Genomic DNA, 23,938 nt, shown 5'->3' with positions numbered 1-23,938 from the left:
CGTGCTTTTATAAAATCATTACCCTCCAAAATTGGCCCCATTCACTTCCATTATAAGTGCCTTACTGTAAGCTCGATTTTTGCTTTTTTTTTTTAAAGAAAAGGAGGAACGAGTCGAAATACATTTTTGTGGTAATCAACAATATGCCACAAATGCTGTCGATATAGCTTAATTTGTATTGAACCCGGGACATTCCTTTAATTTCAACGTATACTAATACATTTTTAAACGAAAAGTTGTATACATTTATATTAGTTATACCACAGGGCTGTTGAATGCTTGATTCTTATCGGTTGACAGACGTTCTAATGTATGCAATTATTTTTCAGTAAATGCACGGCTATGAAGTAGTTCCATGTCTTGAATGCATAACGGTTCCATATCAATAATACAAATTTTTACAAAGTTGTTGAGTCCCCCCCCCCCCCCCACCCCCAATGCACCCCTCTAGCAACTGAAAAGCTTGAATGAAAGAATGGTGCTGCTATCCCCCTGCTACTGTGCAGTGTAGTTAAACAAACAGTTCGCAATTTGAAGCGATGTTACTGATGAACCCACCCGAATGAGCTCTCTCTCCCACATACACAAACGCACAAACACACACTAACTTGTTACTCCAATAAGTACTTAAAAGAAGCCCAAGCCTCCGTTACTAGTTTTAAAGTGACGCTTTCAAACTAGCAACGAAGGCTTGGGCTGTTTCAAAGCAAGATGCTGAATCCATGGCGGAAGAAAGTAGTTTGACACACAAGAGCACCTTTGAGAAGAAAACCTGAAAATGTCTTCAGATAAAACCCTGAAAAATGTCTTAAGGTGTGGTAAATGTGGTATAAGCTGAATAATTGACTCCAGCCTAATGAATTATTGAAAAATAATGCCGCTTTGCATCGTGGCCACATTACCACTTAGGGGTGTGCATTATTTTCAATTCAATGGTCCATCATCAATTATTCCTTACTTAATGCATTTTGCATTAACTAACATTAACTAACAATGAACAATTGCATTTTTATAAATTATCATTAGTCAAGAATAATAAATGCTGTGAGAAAATGTTCTTTAGTTCATGATACCTAATGCTTTTACTAATGTTAACAAAAACAACCAAATACAACCATGTTACCTATTCATTTGATTAACTGTTGTATTTCTAAGAGAGTTTTAGCTTGTGTGAAATGAACAAAAATGCCTGTGGTATAAAAATGTCAAATAATCAGATATTTTAAACTGACGTTGACTCTCATAAAAGTTTTAGCATCCAATTTTGGCCTGTTCCAAAGTTCAGTGCACTTGACAGTTTGCTGTGAGTTCCAAACGAAGAGGTATTGTGTTACTGTCTTGCAAGGAGAGTTTTGTCAGTATGACTTTTGCATTTGTGTGCTGAGTGTCTCTAGAGGATGCTGGAATTAGACCTTCCACATTCAGCCTGCCCAACTTACCCTTCACCCCTGTGTCCACTGCCCCAGACAGCCATAACGACAGGAAACGCACCAAAGTAGTTCATAGTGACATGAGACTGAACAGGGCCAAGGTTCTGTATTGCACAGGCGGCATTGCTCCGTTTCAAATTGAATTAGAGCAAATGTATAAGTTCAATTCAAAATACCACACTTAAGACGTGAAAGTAAAGCACATTGTTTATCTGTTTCAAATAAGTTCAGGCTATTCCATTTGGAGTGCTAGGATAATGGTTCAGATTTCCTACAGAGAAGAATTTCATTTCATTACCTTATTTCCAGAGCACCCAAGAGTATTTTTTATTTTTTTATATAACTGACATAACCGTGCTGCTTTAGGGTGCGAAAAGTGTAGAGAAGTTTACAACTTTTAAGTTGACACAATGAATGTATATCTTAGGTGAGCACATACTGTAGTTGAGGTTGCATATTCTTTTTAAAGCAACCTCGGCACCTTCTGATTCAAAACTGTTGAAACAGAAGTGTTTTCAACTGAAGACCGACATTCCACATACACATTTGTCACACACAAGACTGGCTGTCAGTTAGGTCATGTGAATTCAAAGAAACTGCTGCACTTGGTAATGTTAGCTTCAACTTAAACATTGACAGTGACATTGAAAAGCAAGTACCTAGAACCAGCTCGCAGACACAATCACTTTTATATTCATCTTCATTCTGAAAGCAATGGGCCACACAATGCAATTGTCATTATTTTAGTCTGTGGGAAATAATGCTGCCTAGAGATGTCTCCTATGTCACTGTAACACTGTAAAACATATAACATCAAAGGCTGGAAAGTCTTCCATCACTGTGTCCATGATTGCACTGTCATTAGACACTGAAATGTAGTGCTTTAGTTCCTGGAAATAAACTGTCTTCACAGACTGACAGTCTAGTAAGGTCTTTTTAAATGTGCACTCAGCAAGAGAGCCTTCATTGCCAATAGCAATATCTGTTCCCCTCTTCAATATCACCACCATCTGTTTTGAGACCACTCTGAGCACAAGAGGTATCTTCAATCAATAAAATATTTAAAACTTAATTATAATGTAAGAAAATATTTGAAAATGTACCTCAATCTGCCTCACCTGAAAAAAAAAAAATTCTTATCCACAGACAATATTGCCACATACAGTGGGAACCAAAAGGATTTGCTTTTGATAACAAAATATCAGAGTAAGTGGCATCTGCCAAAAATTACGTGAACCTTGTCTCTGAACTAACTTTTCCGAGCCATTATTTTGAGCCAAGTCAGTTCCCCTAAATTACTGCAGGTGGCCTAGCAGAATGATCCAAATTTTCCAAACTGCTCCTCTGTGGCCGAAGCTGGAACTAAAGTTCAACACATGCATGACGCACTGTGCAAGCACAAGCATGAGCAAATGTCCAAATTAATCATTTGAGTTGTAAATATACTCATATACTCCTAACCCAAAGCTAAACCCTTAACCTAACAGTACTGAAACAGCATCCTTACACTTATTTATTTTAAGGAAAGTGACGAGAAAGGCACAACGTGGCTAATTTTCTGAAACATTTCAGTAGCAATTACATTAAAGTATGTACTTTTTTCAGTGTTAAAATACTCTATTCTATCCAAGCTTAATATGCAGAGACAACTATAAGTATGCCATTCATAGGTTATTTTTCTTGAAAACTGTAAACACTAAGGAGAAGAGCGGACTGGCCATAGGGAGAACCGGGACTTTCCCGGTGGGCTGGCCGCAAAACGGGGCCGAATGGTGCCGAATGGTGCCAAACGGGCAGCGATAAGCTGAAACGTCTGCCACGTTATGCCGAACGGGCCACTACTGGCTGAAAAGGGCCACAAAACGGCACCGCGATATGCTGAAGGGGGCCGCGATATGAAGAAAAGGACAGTGACAATATTTAATATCAAACATCCTTTTGGTGGAAAATTTTGCTTGATACTTTTATATTTTGTTTTTTAATGCAGTGAAATTCATACCTTATTTAATGTGGTGCAAGTGTCCAAATACTTTTTGGGGCCAACGTATACCGATCAGCCACAACAAAACCACCTGCCTAATATTGTGTAGGTCCCCCTCGTGCCACCAAAACAGCACAAACCCGCATCTCAGAATAGCATTCTGAGATGATATACTTCTCACCACAATTGTACAATTGAGCAGTTATCTGAGTTACCATAGACTTTGTCAGTTCGAACCAGTCTGGCCATTCTCTGTTGACCTCTCTCATCAACAAGTTGTTTCCGTCCGCAGAACTGCCCCTCACTGGATGTTTTTTGTTTTGGCACCATTCGGAGTAAATACTAGAGACTGTTGTGTGTGAAAATCCCAGGAGATCAGCAGTTACAGAAATACTCAAACCAGCCCATCTGGCACAAACAATCATCCATGCGATTATCTAATCAGCCAATTGTGTGGCAGCAGTGCAGTTAATAAAATCATGCAGACACGGGTCAGGAGCTTCAGTTAATTTTCACATCAACCATCAGAATGGGGACAAATGTGATCTCAATGATTTGGATCGTGGCATGATTGTTGGTGCCAGATAGGCTGGTTTTAGTATTTATATAACTGCTGATCTTCTGGGATTTTCACACACAACAGTCTCTAGAATTTATTCCGAATGGTGCCAAAAACAAAAAACAAAATACATCCAGTGAGGGGCAGTTCTGTGGATGGAAATGCCTTGTTAATGAGAAGTCAACAGAGAATGGCCAGACTGGTTCAAACTGACAAAGTTTACGGTAACTAAGATAACCGCTAGATAATTGTGGTGAGAAGAATAGCATCTCAGCCCGAGGGGGACCTACACAATATTAGGCATGTGGTTTTAATGTTATGGCTGATCGGTGTATGGCAGTGTTGAAATGTAGTGTGTCGAAAACACTATACCTCAACCAGCAATATTTCCATTTGAACACTGTAAAATTTTCACTCCCAATGTATTGCTAAAATTTCTCACATTACTGTAATTTTATACACAGGCAAACCTAACTGGTTCCCTGTAAATGTGCAAACTGTTTAAGTTTATACACCATACACAGTATACTCCTAGGAACTGTTATGTTAATGCCCACAGCTGAGCGAACCCTAGAGACTTCTCTGCTGAAAGGCCACCACAGGCCAGTGTTTCAACTTTTACTGCTTTCTTGTACAACCACTGCATGAACCATGTAATCAATAAGGTCCCTCCTTGGCAAAAGTTTAGAGAAAGTTAACTGAAATCTACCACTCCAAAGTGTGCTGAAACTGAATAATGAGTCATGCTGAAGGGCAATTGTACAACTCTCTTAGGGCTGAAACGGTGACTGTAGTAGTACTGTGTATAGAATATAATTAGCAGGCTTCAATGTAGGTTTGTATCAAACCTAGCATATTAGCTGTCAGTGACCTCTGGGTCCCTGGAGAATGAGTGAACCAAATGCATGTAAACATTTACACATTCATAAATTGAATACAAATGAGAGATTAAGAAACAAGGGGACAGAGACTGTAAGCAAATGAAAAATAAACAGGCCTCCTCCTGGTGTATAAATTTGGTGACAGACGATGCGCTGCTTTCTATTTTATTATTGTTAAAGAGATCAAGAGGTTTGTGAGAGGGATAGCAGGCATTTTAGTTTTCCCCTCAGTTTCATGTTCTGGAAAAGCAATGTCCTGCCTCTGCATATCTTGTTAATTTTCAGAAATAATGAGATAGATGGTGCAGACCAAGTCAAGTCATTTTTATTTGTATAGTGCTTTTCTCAACACACATCGTTTCTAAGCAGCTTTACAGAAAATCATGCATTAAAAGAAAATGAAACTGTAATATCTATAAAGTCTTAGAGTGATCATTGTGTAGTTTGATTAAATATGATTGTAAATTGTGTATAAAAATAAATAATTAAATAATAATTGTATTTAGAACCCCAGTGAGCAAGCCGAAGGCGACTGTGGCAAGGAACACAAAACTCCATAAGATGTTGGTTAATGGAGAAAAATAACCTTGGAAGAAACCAGGCTCACTGTGGGGGCCAGTTCCCCCCTGGCTAACCAGCATGAATATAATGCCAATATTAGCTATTTGTGTGCAGTGCAAGTCATGGTTTAAAATTAGTAACAAATTAAGTGTGAAGGGCCAGTGTTTAAACAAAGATGCTGTATGAAATATAAGATTAATGACTTATGTCTTTGAAGTACATCCTCGATTAACTGCAGAAATTCATATATATGCATTGTCCTTTGTTAGTTGGCTGATGAAGGCTTTTGTTGGCAATTAATTGACAGTCTATGTATTCCATTTTAAGAGTGTAATCCATCATTAGACCAAGGTGATGCAGGCAGAGATGAGTGAGGTGCATCGCAATACAACCGGCAGGTCATTTAGGTGAGGTCTATCCTAAATCCAAGGTTCAGGCAGTGGCATATGAAGTATCTCATGTCTTATGGTTGGAGTTGGCATCAGTTCATCCCCTGAAGTCCATCATAATAGACTGAAGTGATGTCTGGCTAGCACCGGCTGCATTTAGTCGTCATCACTCAGAGTAACAGTGGAGTCTGACACCAAGCAGGAATGGAGCTGGATCTGTCTGGCTCTGGTGACCTCGGGATATGAATCCTGAAGTTGAGACAGGGAAACAAATAGAATAATATTAGCATAGATGCCATTAAATTTATTGCAGTTATAGATCATGATAAATGTTTCAGGTTCTGGCAGACCTAACTAAAGTAGCCTAATCATTGTGAGGTGATGGATCAATTAGGTGTATGCCTGGCTAAATAGATTCTTTAGTCTAGACTTAAACTGAGTGAGTGTGTCTGCGTCCCGAACAGTGTTAGGGAGACTATTCCATAGTTTAGGAGCCAATTAGGAAAAGGATCTACCACCTTTTGTGGATTTTGATATTCTAGGAACTATAAACAGGCCAGAATTTTGTGATCATAATGAACGTGATGGAATATAGCGTGGTAGAAGGTCACTTAAGTCTGTAGAGCTAGACCATTCAAATCTTTGTATGTAGTTAACAGAATTTTAAAATCAATACGAAATTCAACAGGAAGCCAATGTAACGATGATAAAATGGGGCTAATATGATCATATTTCTTGGTTCTAGTCAGCACTCTGGCCGCTGCATTTTGAACTAATTGAAGTTTATTTATTGAACTTGCAGGAGATCCTCCCAGTTATGCATTACAATAATCTAATCTTGAGGTCATGAACGCATGAATTAGTTTTTCGGCATCAGCAACAAAGAGCATGTGTCTTAACATAGCAATATTTCTGAGGTGGAAGAATGCTGTTCTACAAACACTGGAAATGTGATTTTCAAAGGACAGATTGGTATCAAATATAATACCTAATTTCTTCGCTGTAGACCAGAGCAAGTTGTCACAAATGTTTTATCTTTAGATACTGTATAATAAGGTTATCAGGTTTTAAGTAAATAAGAATGACCTTATCATTCAATTTAAATGACTGTGACAATTTTAATATAGCCATGTTTTTATTTATGCGATTATCTAATCAGCCAATCATGTGGCAGCAGTGCAATGCATAAAGTAATGCAGATACGGGTCAGGACCTTCAGTTATTGTTCACATCAACCATCAGAATGGGTAAAAAAATGAGTCTCTAGAGTTTACTCAGAATGGAAAAAGCATCCAGTGAGCGACAGTTCTGCTGACAGAAATGCCTTGTTGATGAGAGAGGTCAACGGAGAATAGCCAAACTGGTTCGAGCTGACAGAAAGGCTACGGTAACTCATATAACCACTCTGTACAATTGTAGTGAGCAGAATAGCATCTCAGAATGCACAACATGTCAAATCTTGAGGCGAATGGGCAACAACAGTAGAAGACCACATCGGGTTCCACTTCTGTCAGCAAAGAACAGAAAGCAGAGGCTGCAGTGGGCACAGACTCACCAAAACTGGACAATTAAAGACTGGAAAAACATAGCCTGGTTGATGAATCTCGATTTCTGCTGAGTTACACAGATGGTAGGTCCACTGCAGCCTCAACTTTCTGTTCTGTGCAAGAAATGCAAGTGTAATTAATACGTTAGCAACTGAAAAAAGACACTGGGTGCGTCTCAATCAGCTCCCTAGTTCAGTAGTCAGGGCACTGATCAGGGAGTTGGCCTTTTCAAGGGCTTTCTCAATCGCAAAATCGATCCAGGGAACTGAAACTTTCGCTCCCTACTCAGAATGCACCATAAAAACCAGGGAACGTCATTGCTCACTATGTTCCCTTATCAGAAACATCATCATGTCATTAGTAGATGAGCACAAGTGTAAAACTATGAAGTCAAAGCCTTATTTTCTCTTTAAAAGAGATGTTGTGTGTGATGTATTTGATCCATAATGACCATGAAAGAGAAACAATCTTTTAAATAATAGAGTTGTTAGAAGGTTAAAAATACACTTTATTTATTTTTCATAATAACAATGTACTTTTGAATATCTACAATGAAAATGCATGAAGGTGTCATTTATACAGCAATGTTGTTGATTAATTACAGCTGTGTTTTAATGCACAAGCTCATAAGTCAAAAGTGTCCCAATGTTCAGTGGAAAAACAACCTTGTCGGTGCCCAAATTCATGTTCTCGCTATACTGATTCATGACAGGGAGCTAGGGAGCTGATTGAGATGCACCCAATTTATTGCAGTTAATACTTAATTAACACAACTGTTTACAACTGTTCTAATAAGGTTTCTTGAATAACAAAAGTAGCACATTAGAATGATTTATAAGGACAAGGTGACAATGTTTGCTTAGTAGATTTGAGTAATGACAGCTGAACATTGGGCTTTGCCATAATTTGTGCAAAATGTATGTATATATATATATATATATATATATATATATATATATATATATATATATACAGGTGCATCTCAATAAATTAGAATGTCGTGGAAAAGTTCATTTATTTCAGTAATTCAACTCAAATTGTGAAACTCATGTATTAAATAAATTCAATGCACACAGACTGAAGTAGTTTAAGTCTTTGGTTCTTTTAATTGTGATGATTTTGGCTCACATTTAACAAAAACCCACCAATTCACACCTGTATATACTGTATATATACTGCATATACATACACACACACAGAACAGTTATTTTAAACAGTAATACTAATTTGCAATAATACTTATGTTTTGGAAGTATTTTTGATCAATTTAAGGCATCCTTGGTGAACAGAGGCATCAGTTTCTTTCAAGAACAAAAATGTCTAAGTGATCCCAAACTTTTAAATGGTAGTATGTATAAAATATATACACTGATGAGCCAAAACATTATGAACACCTGTCTAATATGCTATTAGTCCTCCGCGTGCCGCCAAAACACCGAAGCATAGACTCTAGACACCCCTGAAGGTGTCCTGTGGAATCTGGCACCAAGACATTAGCAGCAGATCCTTAAAGTCCTGCAAGTTGTGAGGTGGAGCCATCGTGGATGGGACTTGTTGGTCCAGCACATACCACAGATGATAAATTGGATTGAGATCTGGGAAATTTGGAGGCCAAGGAAACACCTTGAACTCAAACCATTCTTGAACAATGTGTGCAGTGTGCTTTAATCCTGCTGAAAGAGGCCACTGCTATCTGGGAATACCATTGCCATGAAGGGGTGTACCTGGTCTGCAATGATGTTTTTTTAGGTGGCACGTGTCAAATTGACATCCACATGAATGGCTGGACCCAGGTTTTCTGAGCAGAACATTGTTAGGAGATGATCAACGTTATTCACTTCACCTTATATATTACTATATATTAAAATATTTTTTGTAAATTTTGCATGAGCAGACTATCAATATTATTTTATTTTTTACTTTTTGTGTAAATGGATGCTTTACTTTTTATATAAGTATTTTTCATTTAGATTTTTATATAATTTATAATTAATTAATAATAATCACATATACAGTGAAATTCTTTTTTCACATATCCCAGCCAAGCTGGGGTCAGTCATGATATGGTGCCCCTGGAGCAGATAGGGTCAAGGGCCTTGCTCAAGGGCCCAACAGTGGCATCTTGGTGGTGCTGGGGCTTGAACCCCCAACCTTCTGATTAGTAACCCAGAGCCTTAACTGCTGAGCCACCACTGCACTATATATTTCTCACACACTCACACACACACACTTTTTGACTTAATTTCTGATATGTGAAGCCCTTTAAGATTGATATATGAAAAATGCAATATAAATATTTACAGGTATTATTATTATTAACATGTTGCAAAAAAACATTAAGCCACAGCTCCAACACATAAGAAAATTCATTGTTCAGTGTTTTTGAAGCCAGAATACTCTTTCATTTTTGTCCATCTATTTAAATTAGACATTACCATTGCCTTCCCTGCTGGTGGGCTATAGTGTTTTTCACCCAAAAGCTCGATATTAATAAATAAAAATAATAAAAGCCTTCTTCAGTTAATTTGCTCTATGGGTCAATAATGTTGCTTTCATATAGTTAAATCAAGCATAACAGAAGCTGATCATAACCAAAACAGATTTATTAATCAAGATAACCACACACATTCATTTGGATCAAAATAAGATTTGTTTAGAGAGGCTTCTGTAGAAATGAATGCGAAGATTGTGTTTCCCTTTCCCTAAATGCAGTTTTCACTGATCTCCATTCAAAAGTTTTGGCCAAGCTATTGGAAAAAAAAAAGAGATGCTCAAAAAATATGGAAGACAGACTGACAAAGAGAGAGAAAAGCATGCAACATCATGTTGGTAACATAGCAATAAAGCAAAAGAAAAGACCTCTCGATAGTAATGTTCAATGTCATTTAAACATAATGGACAGAATGGACATTGGTTTAATGTAAAACATCACGACATTTGATATTGAATGGACTTTTTTTATTGTATGAAAAATGATTCATCATAGATGAGATAACATGCTTGTGAACCATATACATTTGGCAGACGCTTTTATCCAAAGTGACTTACAGTGCACTTATTACAGGGACAATCCCCCTGGAGAAACCTGGAGTTAACTTGCTTGCTCAAGGACACAATGGTGATGGCTGTGGGGATTGAACCAGCAACCTTGTGATTACCAGTTATGTGCTTTAGCCCACTACGCCACCACCAATCCAATGCTAACAATGATCCGTACACACTCCTCTTCTAAAGAATTACGTTTTCTATGGCTGCACAGAATGACTCCACAGATACAGCCTCTAAAACATTATATAGTTCCATTCAAACCTAAGAGACGGGGGCTAGACGCAATTCTTGAAGTGTCTCCACGGTTGAAAAGAGTAATGCAGCAGCACTGCCAGTCTCCAAGTGTTCTTTGCCCAGTTTTGTCAATGCTTGAAACTTTCAAAAGATGAGCTGTCAACTTGACACAATGAAATGCATAAATATTAGAAGAAGATGGAGAACATTTTATAACAATTATTTTAGTGTATAACAGAATCCTAACACATCTCCTTGGTGGTAGAATACAGGTAACAGTTTATAACGGAAAGAGAAGACTCTATATTACATTCTTATCATTTAAAGGTGAAGTTTTTTTTTTTTTTATGTTATAATACTTTGTCTATCCCAGTTTAATGAGCAGAGACTATAAATAAGCCATTCATAGGTTGACTTGCTGAAGTGTGAAAACAATGTGGCACTTTGTGCAGGTGTTTGGAAAACCTGTTTGGAAACAACATTATCATTATTTATGCAAATCTCTTTGGTGCCATAGATATTACACACTTCACCTTTAAGCTCTACAGAAAAAAAAAAAACAAAGAAACCACAACTTCAAGCAGTATGTTTAAAAAAAAACTTTATTTATGAACGGCAGAGTTTTGCAGAGTGAATTGAAAGAACCCCAAAAAGATTGTCTTAAAACATTTGTGCATCAGTGAATTTCAGAAAAGTGCATTGCTCATTGGTCAAAAACAGTTTGCATGTACATTATACTCAGTCACCAAAATAGATTTGATTATAAAATATATCTCTCAGTATAAACATCTGAATTGGCTAATCACCAACCAGTCTTTTCAATAAACATCTGCATAGCATTTTCAAATACTATACATTTCTTCAGTTGTTGTTTCAATTAGTTAAAATAGCACTCAGCTACGTTTCACATTTGCTAAAATAGATTTCAATGTCTATTGCTCCTCCAGTCTTGACTGTAAATATGATGTGTTTTCCAAGCATCAATGCAAGCTCAACCCGTTAACAAATGTTTCACTTGCAAATAATCAGATTAAAGTGAAAGAACAGTGTGAATCTGAACAGGGGATGATTCACTTGTAAGAAAAAAAAATATATTAAAAGTCTCTTGTAAATATAGATGACTGCAGAAATTTACAGAATAAGGAAGTGAGGATACATGTATTGGACTGCAATGAGTGACACCTAACAAGCTCCTGATACATATTCAAATTTACAAATTTTCCCCCAAAAGGAAAATGGCATTTCAGTAACACAGGTAATCAGTAACAGCAGTGACAACCAGCCTGTCTTGCCAAGCACCTGTGTGTTCAGCATCCATGTAAAAAATTATTTAACATGGCTTCCCATCTAAATATCCTATAGTGCAATTTATCCACTCAGTTGGCTGATCTGTATTTCAGTCATGACTTGCTTTCTTTTTTTTTCTTGAGACAAATACTGAACAATGAATTTCCAAAGATTTGGAAGGTTTGCCTTCTTCAACAAATGCTGTCAATACCAGGGCTTAAGTTAATAATTTAATTAACCTATCTGATGACAAAATTAAATATGCAAAGCAAATCAATTAAAGTATCAACGTCCATAATAAAAGGATATACTGTACATAATGACAGCATGTCCAGGTCAAATTTCACCTCAAAATCAAAAGAAGAAATAAGAAGTTCAACTTTGCATAATGAAGGTACAGTATCTTTACAATCCCCAAACAATCCCCCAAGTAATGTGTCTAGATATTGTATGTATATATATATTTTTTTTTTTCATTATACTCAAAAGGAGATTAGAGAATGCATTTCTCATTACTGTAATATTATTTTTCACTGTATTACCAGTACAAAAAAATACTTTAATAAGATGACTTTTATTTTATTTTTTTTACAGCTACATCAGCATAAATTAAAGGCTGTACAACAAACAACATCATCATGTATAAATACTTTCATATTTAATTAGTATTTCATTTTTATTTTTGCATTACAGTAGATAATTATGCTTCTTTTTTTAATGGTTTGACATTAAAAAAAAAAAAGTCAATGCAAAATAATCTTAATGGTCATAAAAAAATATGCTTAATTTTCTTTATACTAACTATATATATATATATTTTTTTTTTCTATTGGTTTTGGGGTGAAATATGACATTTCTTGAGATTCCCACATAAAGTCAGAAGATAAGTGCTTCATTCTTAACTACTCACAAAAAGACACAAATAAACAATGATGGTCCTCTGGCGCCATCTGTTGACTGTAACCACAACACGCACAAGGAATTAAACTACAGCAGCATTCAGTAACTGATTCTGGAGCAGTGCTTACATACAGCATCCTCCAACTGTAAACATGTCAGCACAGTCATATACACTATGGCACACTTTAAACACAAACTTCTCTCAACGCTAGAGACTAGAAAACCAGAACATCTTAGTAGCCTAACTAAACAGTTTTCTAGCACGGGTTGTATCTACCATTATGTAACTTCCATAACTTTGGCAGTTCAAAGGGTGACATTTAACATTTTCTTTGTAGTAAGCCAAACAAGAAATTATTTTAGGTATGAATAAAGGTATCTAGGTCTTGCGTGGCACTAGACAGAAATCCCTGATTCGGTCCTGTTTGTGAGATTATTGCTTGTAAGGTTTACTTTGCATGGTCTCTCACAACACAGAAATAAACCTATAAACGCCCTAGTACATATAATGAATGAGACTACTATACATTCTCTTGATGCACTGGAGACATGTCAAAATATTAATTAACAAATTACAAGCAATCATGTAGATGGATACTTTAAATACTCTCTATATATACTTTAATTTTACATTTAATGAGGGCTGAAACCAAAACAACTGTATTACAGACACCCCCAAAAATAGAATGAAATGTTCTGTACCAAGTAGACTCTATTCTAGGCAGCAAGCCAGATTTGTTATCTTAAACCATTTTAACATTATAGCCAACACTTTAAATGTATGTGTTGGTGTATTTGGTGTTTCTATATAGATCAACATTTAAACATCCATAAGTCATAAGTGTAGCAGCATGCAATAAAATTTCATGGTGAAGGAACCAGTGTAAAAATGAAACCTCCATGAAAACTCTCTGCTGGCATGACTCATTTCCAATTTAAAAAGGTTTATAAAAGTTTAGTATTTAGATTGAACAGAACTAACCATATGTTGGTCAAAGAATTTGAGGTGTAAATCTCTGACACAGGTAGTAGATGATAAACAAGCCGATCTTGATAAAAACGCTGACATTTGTCACAGCCAAGTGTGTTTAGAAAAATAAGTGTCTTAAAGAAATGGCAACATGTTTCCTTTGGTGGTGCCTTTGAAAAAGTTTAAGTGGAATTTTCTCAATATCAAGGCAAATCACACAAGTGTTAAATCTACCTCAGCATCATCCATTGCTTCCGAATTAAATTAGCAGGACAAGAAATTCCTGTCTTTAGCACTGTATTAAAGGGATAGTTCACTCAAAAAATAAAATGATCTCATCATTTACTCTTCATGCCATCCCAGATGTGTATGACTTTATTTCTTCTGCTGAACACAAACGAAGATTTTTTGAAGATTATCTCAGCTCTGTAGGTCCATACAATGCAAAAAGGAGATAACGTCAGCATAAACATAATCAATCAGACTCCAGTGGTTTAATCCATGTCTTCTGATGTGATCCAGTTGGTTTGAGTGAGAACAGACCAAAATAGAACTTTTTTTTACTGTAAATCTTGACAGCAGTCTTCTTGGCAATCATGATTTTAAGCTCGATAACACTTCCTATAGCGCTAGCTAGCACTCTGCGCATGTGTCAAACACTAGGAAGTGTAATCGAGCTTGAAAATATGATCGTGCCTAGAGACTGCTGTCAAGATGTACAGTGAAAAAGGAGTTACATTTCAGTCTGCTCTCACCCAACACCATCTGGATTGCTTCAGAAGACATTGATTAAACCACGTGAATCTTTTAGACTCCTCCTTTTTGGAGCTTTTGGAGTTCTGGTCATCATTTGCTTGCACTGCATGGACCTACAGAGCTGAGATATTCTTCTAAAAATCTTTGTTTGTGTTTAGCAGAAGAAAGAATGTCATAGACATCTCGGATGGCATGAGGGTGAGTAACTGATGAGAGAATTTTTATTTTTGGGTGAACTATCCCTTTAAATATGAACCACTGGTCAAAATCCAGCACTGAATATCCTGAAATTGTAAAAATTGCTGCTACATCAACAGTAGTTGGTATTAGCGGATTTTTAAATAATAAATGGCCAAAACAGGAGTGACTAAGTTTTTTTTTTAAAAAGGCCTCAAAATTTGCAATAAACCACAATAAACTGTTGCACATGAGGCCAATTAACTGAATCTAAACTTACACAAAAAGCTGTTTGCAAAGGGCAATTCTTTAACTTCAGATTCACACACAGACAAAAAAAGTTTTTTTCTAATATCTCTTTAACTCCAATGGCATACCTAAAGATTGGACACATATTTAATCTATATTTAAGACTACTGAACTGAGTAAATTGATAATAAGATGATCAGTTCAAAGGTAAAGTAAAAAATGTCAGTAACTGAAAGTTTTCATGATGTTGAAGGTAAACATGAATGTCTTCTTCAAGGGCACCAGACCAAACAGATAGTATATGTGAGTAAAACTCTAATGCCACAATGGAAAAAATGGGGAGTCATGCATTTTTAGAAATACACATTTCAGTGTACAAATCTTCCCTGTAAACCCGTAATAATTGTCTTATCCCCCAGCACCAATTTCAAATTAAACACACTGAAATATTGTCATATAAACATGCAGACATGTATAATCAACCTGGGCTTCATGAAATGTAGGCCTGGCTCATAGCTGATGTCACTTGATAGCACTAAACAAGTAGACTGCTTTCATCATGCAGAATGGTAAAACGAGCGGCCAGTGCAACCTGAGGATGTTTTGCATCCAACGAGTCCTTCCACTAACCTCATGGAGGCTGAGAATTTTCATACCTGTTCTCCAGCAATCCCTCGCTCACCTGGTCAAACCAGTTGCAGAGCCTGGAGAAAAACAGCCACACCTTTCCAAATGGCTGTAGTCCCGTGACACAACTGGAGAGAAGGAATGGATGCATGAAGGATGGAGGTATGGATGGAGAAGGATCAAGAGCAGATGGAGCCAGCTGTGGAGGTCAGGGTGCACACGGGTGTGGGCAAACCGTAGAAGAGCGGGTCAGTCATGGGGAAGAGGAGGAGGAGGAAGAGAATGACCCCCAAAACATAGAAGGAGAGAATGGTGAGGTGGTGCGGGTGATCCAGGGCTGTGCTGACAGCCGGGAAACCCATGTAGTTACAGAAGGAGTGGCACAGCACAGGACCCACCAGATGACCTACAGACACACAAATAGATTAAAAAAAAATTTATTTCTTTGTATGCCAAATGTGTATGTAATATATTGTTATTGTCTAGTTATATAAGCATTAGTTGTAGCCTATATGGGAGCCAAGACCATTCATATAACTATGGTATATAAATAAATACTTAATAAATATTATAAATAACACTTAATATAAATAAATATAATATCAATTAAAAGTAATAACATTAGAAACAAAAACAAAAAATTATGCATTACAGCAATGAGAATAACATTTATTTTGCATTATATATGCTTTATGATGTCACTGCAAAAAATCTTAGTGGTCATAAATTATAAATAATTATAATAATAATAATAGATGCACCTGTCCTGATGAATATAAAGGCTGTATAGGCTCCAAATACTGCTGTGTAGGAGAACTGGAACACTGAACAGGACACACAAACATAGCCATGAGTAATTAAGTCTCACTACTTTCACTAAGGATGACAATAAACTAATGACTTGCTTACCTGCAGAGAGGAAAATGCCTGAGACAGTGCCCTGTCTGAACCGCAGTAGCTCAATTACATGGTGAAAATGAGCTGCAGTCACAAACGAGAGAGAGAGAGAGAGAGATGAAGTGTCAATAATGGTATAAATGTCAAGTCAAGTCATATTTATTTGTATTATTTATTTGTATTATATATATTTATTTCACAACACACATCGTTTCAAAGCAGCTTTACAGAAATTCATGCATTAACACAAAATGAAACCGTAATATCTATAGAGCCATCATTGTGTAGTTTGATCATATGATTATGAAGTGTGTATAAAAATAAGTAATTAAATAATAATTGTATTTAGAAACTCAGTGAGCAAGCCGAAGTCGACTGTGGCAAGGAACACAAAACTCCATAAAAGGCCATTCAAATGCAGATAAACATGGTTCTTAACATAATTTTCCTTAATTGAGTTCCAGAGTAGAAGTTGACCGATATATCGGTTTTACTGATTAATCAGTGCCGATAGTTGTTTTTTTGGAACTATCGGTTATCGGCAAAAGTCAACACCGATAGTAGCTGATACAAAAAAAATATATATTATTCCTTCGTGTTCCTCTATACACTGTCGTTCAAAAGTTTTAAGTCACTTGACTGAAATGTTTCTCATGATCTTAAAAACCTTTTGATCTGAAGGCGTATGCTTAAATGTTTGAAATGAGTTTTGTAGACAAAAATATAAATGTGCCAACATATTAATTTATTTCATTACAAAACGAACATTTAAAAAAAAAAAAAAAAACATTTTTGAAATGGATGACTTGGACCAACTAATTAAGAAATGCAGGCAATAAGTGCCCAACATAGATGGGAACTCTTTCGATACTGTTTAAAAAGCATCCCAGGGTGATACCTCAAGAAGTTGGTTGAGAAAATGCCAAGAGTACGTTTCTGAAAATTCTAAGCAAAGGGTGGCTACATTGAAGATGCTAAAATATAACATATTTTTAATTTATTTTGGATTTGTTTAGTCACAACATAATTCCCATAATTCCATTTTTGTTATTCCATAGTTTTGATGACTTCGCTATTATTCTAAAATGTGAAGAAAAAATAATAATAAAGAATGAGTATGTGACCCCAAACTTTTGAACGGCAGTGTATATATACTGTACATACAAACCCTTCATCTAGAAAATTAGACGATTATTAATACGAGATGTTATTAAAAAAGATACATATGAAGCATAGACATTATTGTATATTTATTTATAGCTATAACCTTCTGTTTTTAAAACAGAAGGACTTGAATAATGGACAGTTATGACAAACGATTGCTGATAGCGATTAATGATGATCTGCTGTTGATGAATTACTGCTCATATAGAATTTATCAATGACAATGTTTATTTTATAGCGTTTATATTTTAATACATTATAGATGATTGTAAGAGTGCATGTTTTGTTTCCTTTATGTGTTTGAGTGAGCTGGAAGCACAGACATTTCAAAATAAGAGTCCCTTATGTGTTTTGGCCTTGTTAAAAAGTCCTACGTTATGCACCCAAATCTTAATTATTTTCTGGATATTATTGGGATTTTGGTTGCACAACAAACTGCACCTGGGCTTTCATTCATTTTGGACTCTTGTAGCCTGTGTCTGTGCCCATCAGTGTTGGGTGTAATCCATTTGAAAAGCAATTAGTTACTGTAATCTAATTACTGTTTAGTCAAAAAGTAGTGAAATGCATTACATTTTAAATTCTTGTTATCAGATAACAGTTACTGACTTTCAAATAATTTAATTACTTTTCAGTACATTATAGGGTTATGCTTATTTCTAATATATTATTTATGTAGAAAACATGAATTATGGCCTCGTAACAAGTCACTGTGAAGAATAAATGTGAGATTCTGAGTGTATGACTTGTAACAATGAACAAGAAAGAAAAATAGACATTATTTTGAATTTGTTGAGAGGAAAAGTGTTTTAAAAAGTAACTTAAAATTAAAGTAATTAGTAATGTGATTACTTTTTCAATTAAGTAATTAGTAAAGTAATCTGATTACAATTTTAGACAAATAATTAGTCATTTGTAGTGGATAACTATTTTTAAGTAACTTACCCAACTCTGATGCCAGTCACAGTAAGAAAAGAGTAAGAAAATGTAACATTCAATAAATACATTTTATAAACTTTCGGCTGATTAATGGGTTATCTGCCTTTTCCACCACCTAAGTTATTGTAACCACTATTTACAAAATCCACTATCGGTCGACCTCTATTCCAGAGTCTGATAACATCCTTAGCCATAGATATACACTACCGGTCAAAAGTTTTGAAACACTTACTCATTATAAAAAATTTTTTTTTCACATTTAGAATAATAGTAAAGTCATCAAAACTATGGAATAACATAAATGGAACTATGGGAATTATGTTGTGACTAAACAAAATCAAAAATAAATCAAAACTGTGTTATATTTGAGCATCTTCAAAGTAGTCACCCTTTGCATAGAATTTGCAGACATGTACTCTTGACATTTTCTCAACCAACTTCTTAGGTATCACCCTGGGATGATTTTTAAACAGTATTGAAGGAGTTCCCATCTATGTTGGGCACTTATTGGCTGCTTTTCTTTATTATTTGGTCCAAGTCATCAATTTAAATAACTTTTTTTTTTTTTTTTATAAAATTTTAGTTTTATAATGAAATAAATTAATATGGTGACACAATTATATTTTTGTCTACAAACTAATTTCAAACATTTAAGCATATGCCTTCGGATCAAAAGATTTTTAAGATCATGAGAAACATTTCAGTCAAGCGTTTCAAAACTTTTGACCGGTAGTGTACATAAATACAGGGTTTATTCCTGAGTTTTCCTGATTTGATAACAATTCAGTTTATTATTTCAATTCAAATACAATGTAAATTTAGCTTAGTTATGAAAAAAATTATTTGTGAACCAATGTACAAGAAGCCTTCTAACATGGCACAGAAAATTAATTAGTTTTAATTAATGATAATGTTTAATTAACAGGGCCGGAACCATTGAATTCAATTACAATATAATTAACAAATGTAATTATCAACACGAGCCCATTAATCTGCCTTTAGGCTTGATGGCCACCTCTCACCACTGTTCATTAATTTGATCAAAGACGTTTTTCATAAACTGACTTTTCTTAGTAAAGTAGTTCAAGGGAGGTGCACTGCAAATAATGTTTAGATAAAATTCAAACATCCACTGATAAAAGGCATTGAATTAAAGATGGATTTAGGATTTTGAGAATAGATGTTGAGATGTTCATTTGAAGATAACAATCAGAAGATCGATTATATCTAAGGTGGCAAATGGCAATTGGTCTCCACTCACCAACACCAAAGAAGAGTGGGCATGTGAAGATGGCAGTAGAAGGGCCTGCGCAGGGCACTAGCATAGGTAGCATGCATGCCCGAAAAACCAGCTCCTCTGTTAATGGTGCAACTACCTGGTTTCTCAGCCAACGCATGTCGCTCAGACAGATTGTCCAGAAGCATGGGTCTGCAAGAACATTACAAGACATCACTAAAGCAAAACTAACTGTCTTTTACAACAACAAACACTGTTGTGTGTGAAAATCCCAAGGGATCAGCTGTTACAGGAATACTCAAACCAGCCCGTCTGGCACCAACAATTATCCATGCGATTATCTAATCAGCCAATTGTGTGGCAGCAATGCAGTGCATAAAATCATGCAGATACGGGTCAGGAGCTTCAGTTAATTATCACATCAACCATCAGAATGTGTAAAAAAAGTGATCTCAGTTATTTGGAGCGTGGCATGGATGGTGCCAGATGGGCCGGTATGAGTATTTCTGTAACTGCTGATCTCCTGGGATTTTCACACACAACAGTCTCTAGAATTTACTCTGAATGGTGCCAAAAACAAAAAACATCCAGTGAGGGGCAGTTCTGCGGACTGAAACGCCTTATTGATGAGAGAGGATAACAGAGAATGGCCAGAGAATGACTGGTTCAAACTGACAAAGTGTACGGTAACTCAGATAACCGCTCAGTACAATTGTGGTGAGAAGAATATCATCTCAGAATGATATTCTGAGATGCAGGTTGGTGCTGTTTTGGCGGCATGAGGGGGGCCTACACAATATTAGCCAGGTGGTTTTAATGTTGTGGCTGATCGGTGTATATCTGGATATATAGTTTACATAAAGAATATAATATGCATACACTCTGCACAAAATAATTATTTAATGTATATTGTATAATTAAAATGAATCACAATTACAATACAAGGGAAATAATCGACAATTATGATACTTATAATCATGCAGCTCTTGTACCTATAATGGTTTAGCACTAACTGTGCCAATGTTTTAGTTATTAAAGAATGTACATTTTACATCTCTTTACCAGATGATTCATATATGAGTAAATCAATGGAAATGGACAAGATTGCATACCAACAACAACTTTCATCCCATCAATGAAACCCCAGGGACAATCCATAGCTAGCTGGATCAAAGGACCCAGAAACAGCACCTGGCAGAAAGAGGGGTAAAGCCCATGATCAAAACATGTCATGTCAATCATGGAAAATGTTTAAGACATCTCAGATAAGTGATCCAATTGAAAAGCACAAGAGACTGTGGGGGAATATTAGTGGGCATTGGCTGTTTTCCCTAAAAACCTTACTTGAAGATATTTGTATGGTTGGCAACAAGTTATGCACTCTTTTGTATTTCCCAAATGTGAATAAAATTAGATAACATTGAAATATTTTGTTGACTGTTGAATTTTCTATTTTCTAAAAAAAAATTATATATACATATATATATATATATATATAAATAAAAGAATAGAAAAGTTGAGAATTTGACATTTTCTTACCATGGTCAGTAGCAAGGGTAGAATGATAGCAGGCAATAGTCCCTCCAAACGGATCCCCATAAGGGCCAATAATGATGGACTAGGCTGTGAAGGAAATCAGACAAGTCCTAGTAAGTGTATTGTTTCCCTATCAAATAAATACAAACCAGAACCAGATCTAATCAGATCACAAAAAAAGATTATCACACAGGCTTTGAGAGGAACTGCATATAATATAATACAAATGTATTTACTGACATTTTGGTCTCACAATCATTTTGATAAAGTATAGATGGAACCAAAGTACATCAAAACAAATGCTTTGCATGACAACCCTGGGTCCCATTTTGAGAAAAAATATAATATTGTGTGTTTAAAAGAGTACACACAGACAAAGAGTACACATAGCAACAAACAAATGACAAAATATTTTTGTGACAATAAACTAACCTGGATGCCTGTGAAATCCTTCCATGCCCACACAAATACTGGAGACAGAGCCGACACAATAAGCACGCTAGTGAAGCGCCTCTTTATCACTGCAGGATGATCCCTGTTAATGCAAACAATCACACAAACAAAACAGTGTTCATTGGTCAGTGTTTTCAACATGCATTCAATGGTAATGCAAATAATACTAATACTGCTACTACTACTACTAATAATAATAATAATAATAATTAGTTGTCAACAATAATTAGTTGTCCATGTCATTAAGGATGCAAAAATGGACTTTTATCTGACAAATAGAAAAAATAAAAATAACAAAATCATTGGATTTTCGTAACTGATTATTAAAACCAATAAAAATATTGTTTCTAACATATATTACACTAGGAAATATTTTACACAAATATCAATATTTGATCACGTCACATTTCACTATTAACAAAATGAAAACCTAAACATTAAGCCATGAAGTGTGATAATTAAACGCTAAACAGCCTGAAAACTTAGTATGCTGCCTACACAGACAGCATTATTGGGTATCATAGAACGTCGATTCAAACAGTATTTTGAATCGACGTTTGTGAAATGCATTCCAGACAATGAACTATACCTTGGTAAATTGCTTTTCCAGACGTATAAACTTCCGACATAGGAGCAGGCAAGCAGCAAGCAGCAGAGAACTGACACCCAGCAAAGTCCATCAGGAACAGACACCACATTATCGTGGAGTGAATCTGAATGAAAACTTGGCATCAAATCATTGTCGTCGTTCATGGCGAGAGCGACAAGGGTTAAAACAACTCGACGCTTTGAAAGACGGCAGGTGTGGGTGACACATTAAATACGACACATTTGTTTTTGTTTTTATTCTAAGTAAGTGTAAGTGCACACAATGGAGGTACTATGGAGAGAAGCTGGAGGAGACTGTTTTGGCGTCCTCCAATGACGTCATCAATGCACGACGACCCGGCTGAGCCATCCTTCCATTCACATTTCATTGACAGCTGACGACAGGCTTTATTTGAATGGGAAAAGCAAAATGATGGCCAATTTATATATATTTATTATACCAAAATCAATCAATCAATCATCCAATCTATCTATTTATCTATATATCTATCTATCTGTCTGTCAGTCTGTCTGTCTGTCTGTCTGTCTATCTGTCTGTCTCTCTATCTATCTGTCTGTCTCTCTATCTGTCTGTCTGTCTATCGGTCTGTCTGCCTGACAGTTTTTTTCTTTTTTTTTTCTTATTTCTCATATTATAAAAAATTACTTGAGTTTCATAAAAAAATAAAAAAATACTGAATCTAGGCTATATGAGATCGAAAAGTATTTGCAAATTTTTATTTGTTTAATTTAGAAAGGCCATTGACAGAGTGGCAAATGAAATGCAGATTTCTTGCATTTCTATTAGTTCTAAAATTTTATAGGACTTCTTGTAAGTTTCTCTTACAACCTGGCCTAAGCGGGACATAAAACATGTGCACACCTGTCAGATGCTGACACACTGACAGGTGTGTCATATGTAAGTGGAAAATGTTACAGTATATATTTTATATAGAGCAGCACCAAAAGTATTTGGAGACTTAATTCATTTCAAAATATTTGTATTTCATTGCAGATTAGATAGTAAAAGAACCAACAAATTGGTATTTATTTGAATGAACGACAGCACAAGTAAACCTTTTTATGTAAAACATTTAACCAAAATTATTTTTTTGATAAATTATAAAACAATACACAAAAGCCTACTCAGAATTACATACCAAAAAATACATGTTTCAAGACATTTCTTTAAAGTCGCGTTGGAAGAAAAAAAGTTTCTGCTTAATGAATAAATGTAGGTAAATGTAAATGTACATTTAGTTTGACAAGGAATTGTTTCTGTAAATGTTGTGGTGAAAGCTTCCTCCAAGTTTCAGCCACCAAAGTTTTCAGTTTATCCACTCAAGAGCATGTGGCCACACACTGAAAGAAATAGTTCACCCAAAAATGAAAAGTCTCTCATCATTAACTCCCCCTCATGCCATCCCAGAAGTGTGTGACTTTCTTTCTTCTGCAGAACAAAAGCGATTTTTAGAAGAATATTTCAGCTTTGTTGGTCCTTTCAATGCAAGTGAATGGTGACCAGAAC

At 35.7% G+C, this 23,938-nt stretch overlaps 1 protein-coding gene across 1 annotated transcript; it reads right to left on the bottom strand.

Annotated features, from left to right (window-relative positions):
* Positions 1 to 10,443: 10,443 nt before the first annotated feature.
* Positions 10,444 to 22,727, bottom strand: rce1a (Ras converting CAAX endopeptidase 1a). Its single transcript, XM_051653800.1, has 8 exons — positions 22,412 to 22,727; positions 21,802 to 21,904; positions 21,373 to 21,456; positions 20,946 to 21,024; positions 19,858 to 20,025; positions 16,506 to 16,577; positions 16,358 to 16,420; positions 10,444 to 16,002 (listed from the first exon to the last, which is right to left on the bottom strand). The coding sequence occupies exons 1-8, from the start codon at positions 22,573 to 22,575 to the stop codon at positions 15,776 to 15,778; spliced, it is 960 nt and encodes a 319-aa protein (XP_051509760.1). The 5' UTR covers positions 22,576 to 22,727; the 3' UTR covers positions 10,444 to 15,775.
* Positions 22,728 to 23,938: the final 1,211 nt, after the last annotated feature.

Source organism: Myxocyprinus asiaticus, chromosome 2 (assembly GCF_019703515.2).
Source record: "Myxocyprinus asiaticus isolate MX2 ecotype Aquarium Trade chromosome 2, UBuf_Myxa_2, whole genome shotgun sequence".
NCBI lineage: Eukaryota > Metazoa > Chordata > Actinopteri > Cypriniformes > Catostomidae > Myxocyprinus > Myxocyprinus asiaticus.
Note: the sequence above shows the minus strand (reverse complement) of the source record. Positions and strands in the feature narration are given on the sequence as shown.

Coding starts and splice junctions, on each gene's coding strand:
- rce1a (XM_051653800.1), bottom strand. CDS start 22,575: ATGAACGACGACAATGATTTGATGCCAAGTTTTCATTCAGATTCACTC. Junction 21,905..22,411: donor TGGAAAAGCAATTTACCAAG/GTATAGTTCATT, acceptor TTGCATTAACAG/GGATCATCCTGCAGTGATAA. Junction 21,025..21,372: donor TACCCTTGCTACTGACCATG/GTAAGAAAATGT, acceptor TCTTTCTGCCAG/GTGCTGTTTCTGGGTCCTTT.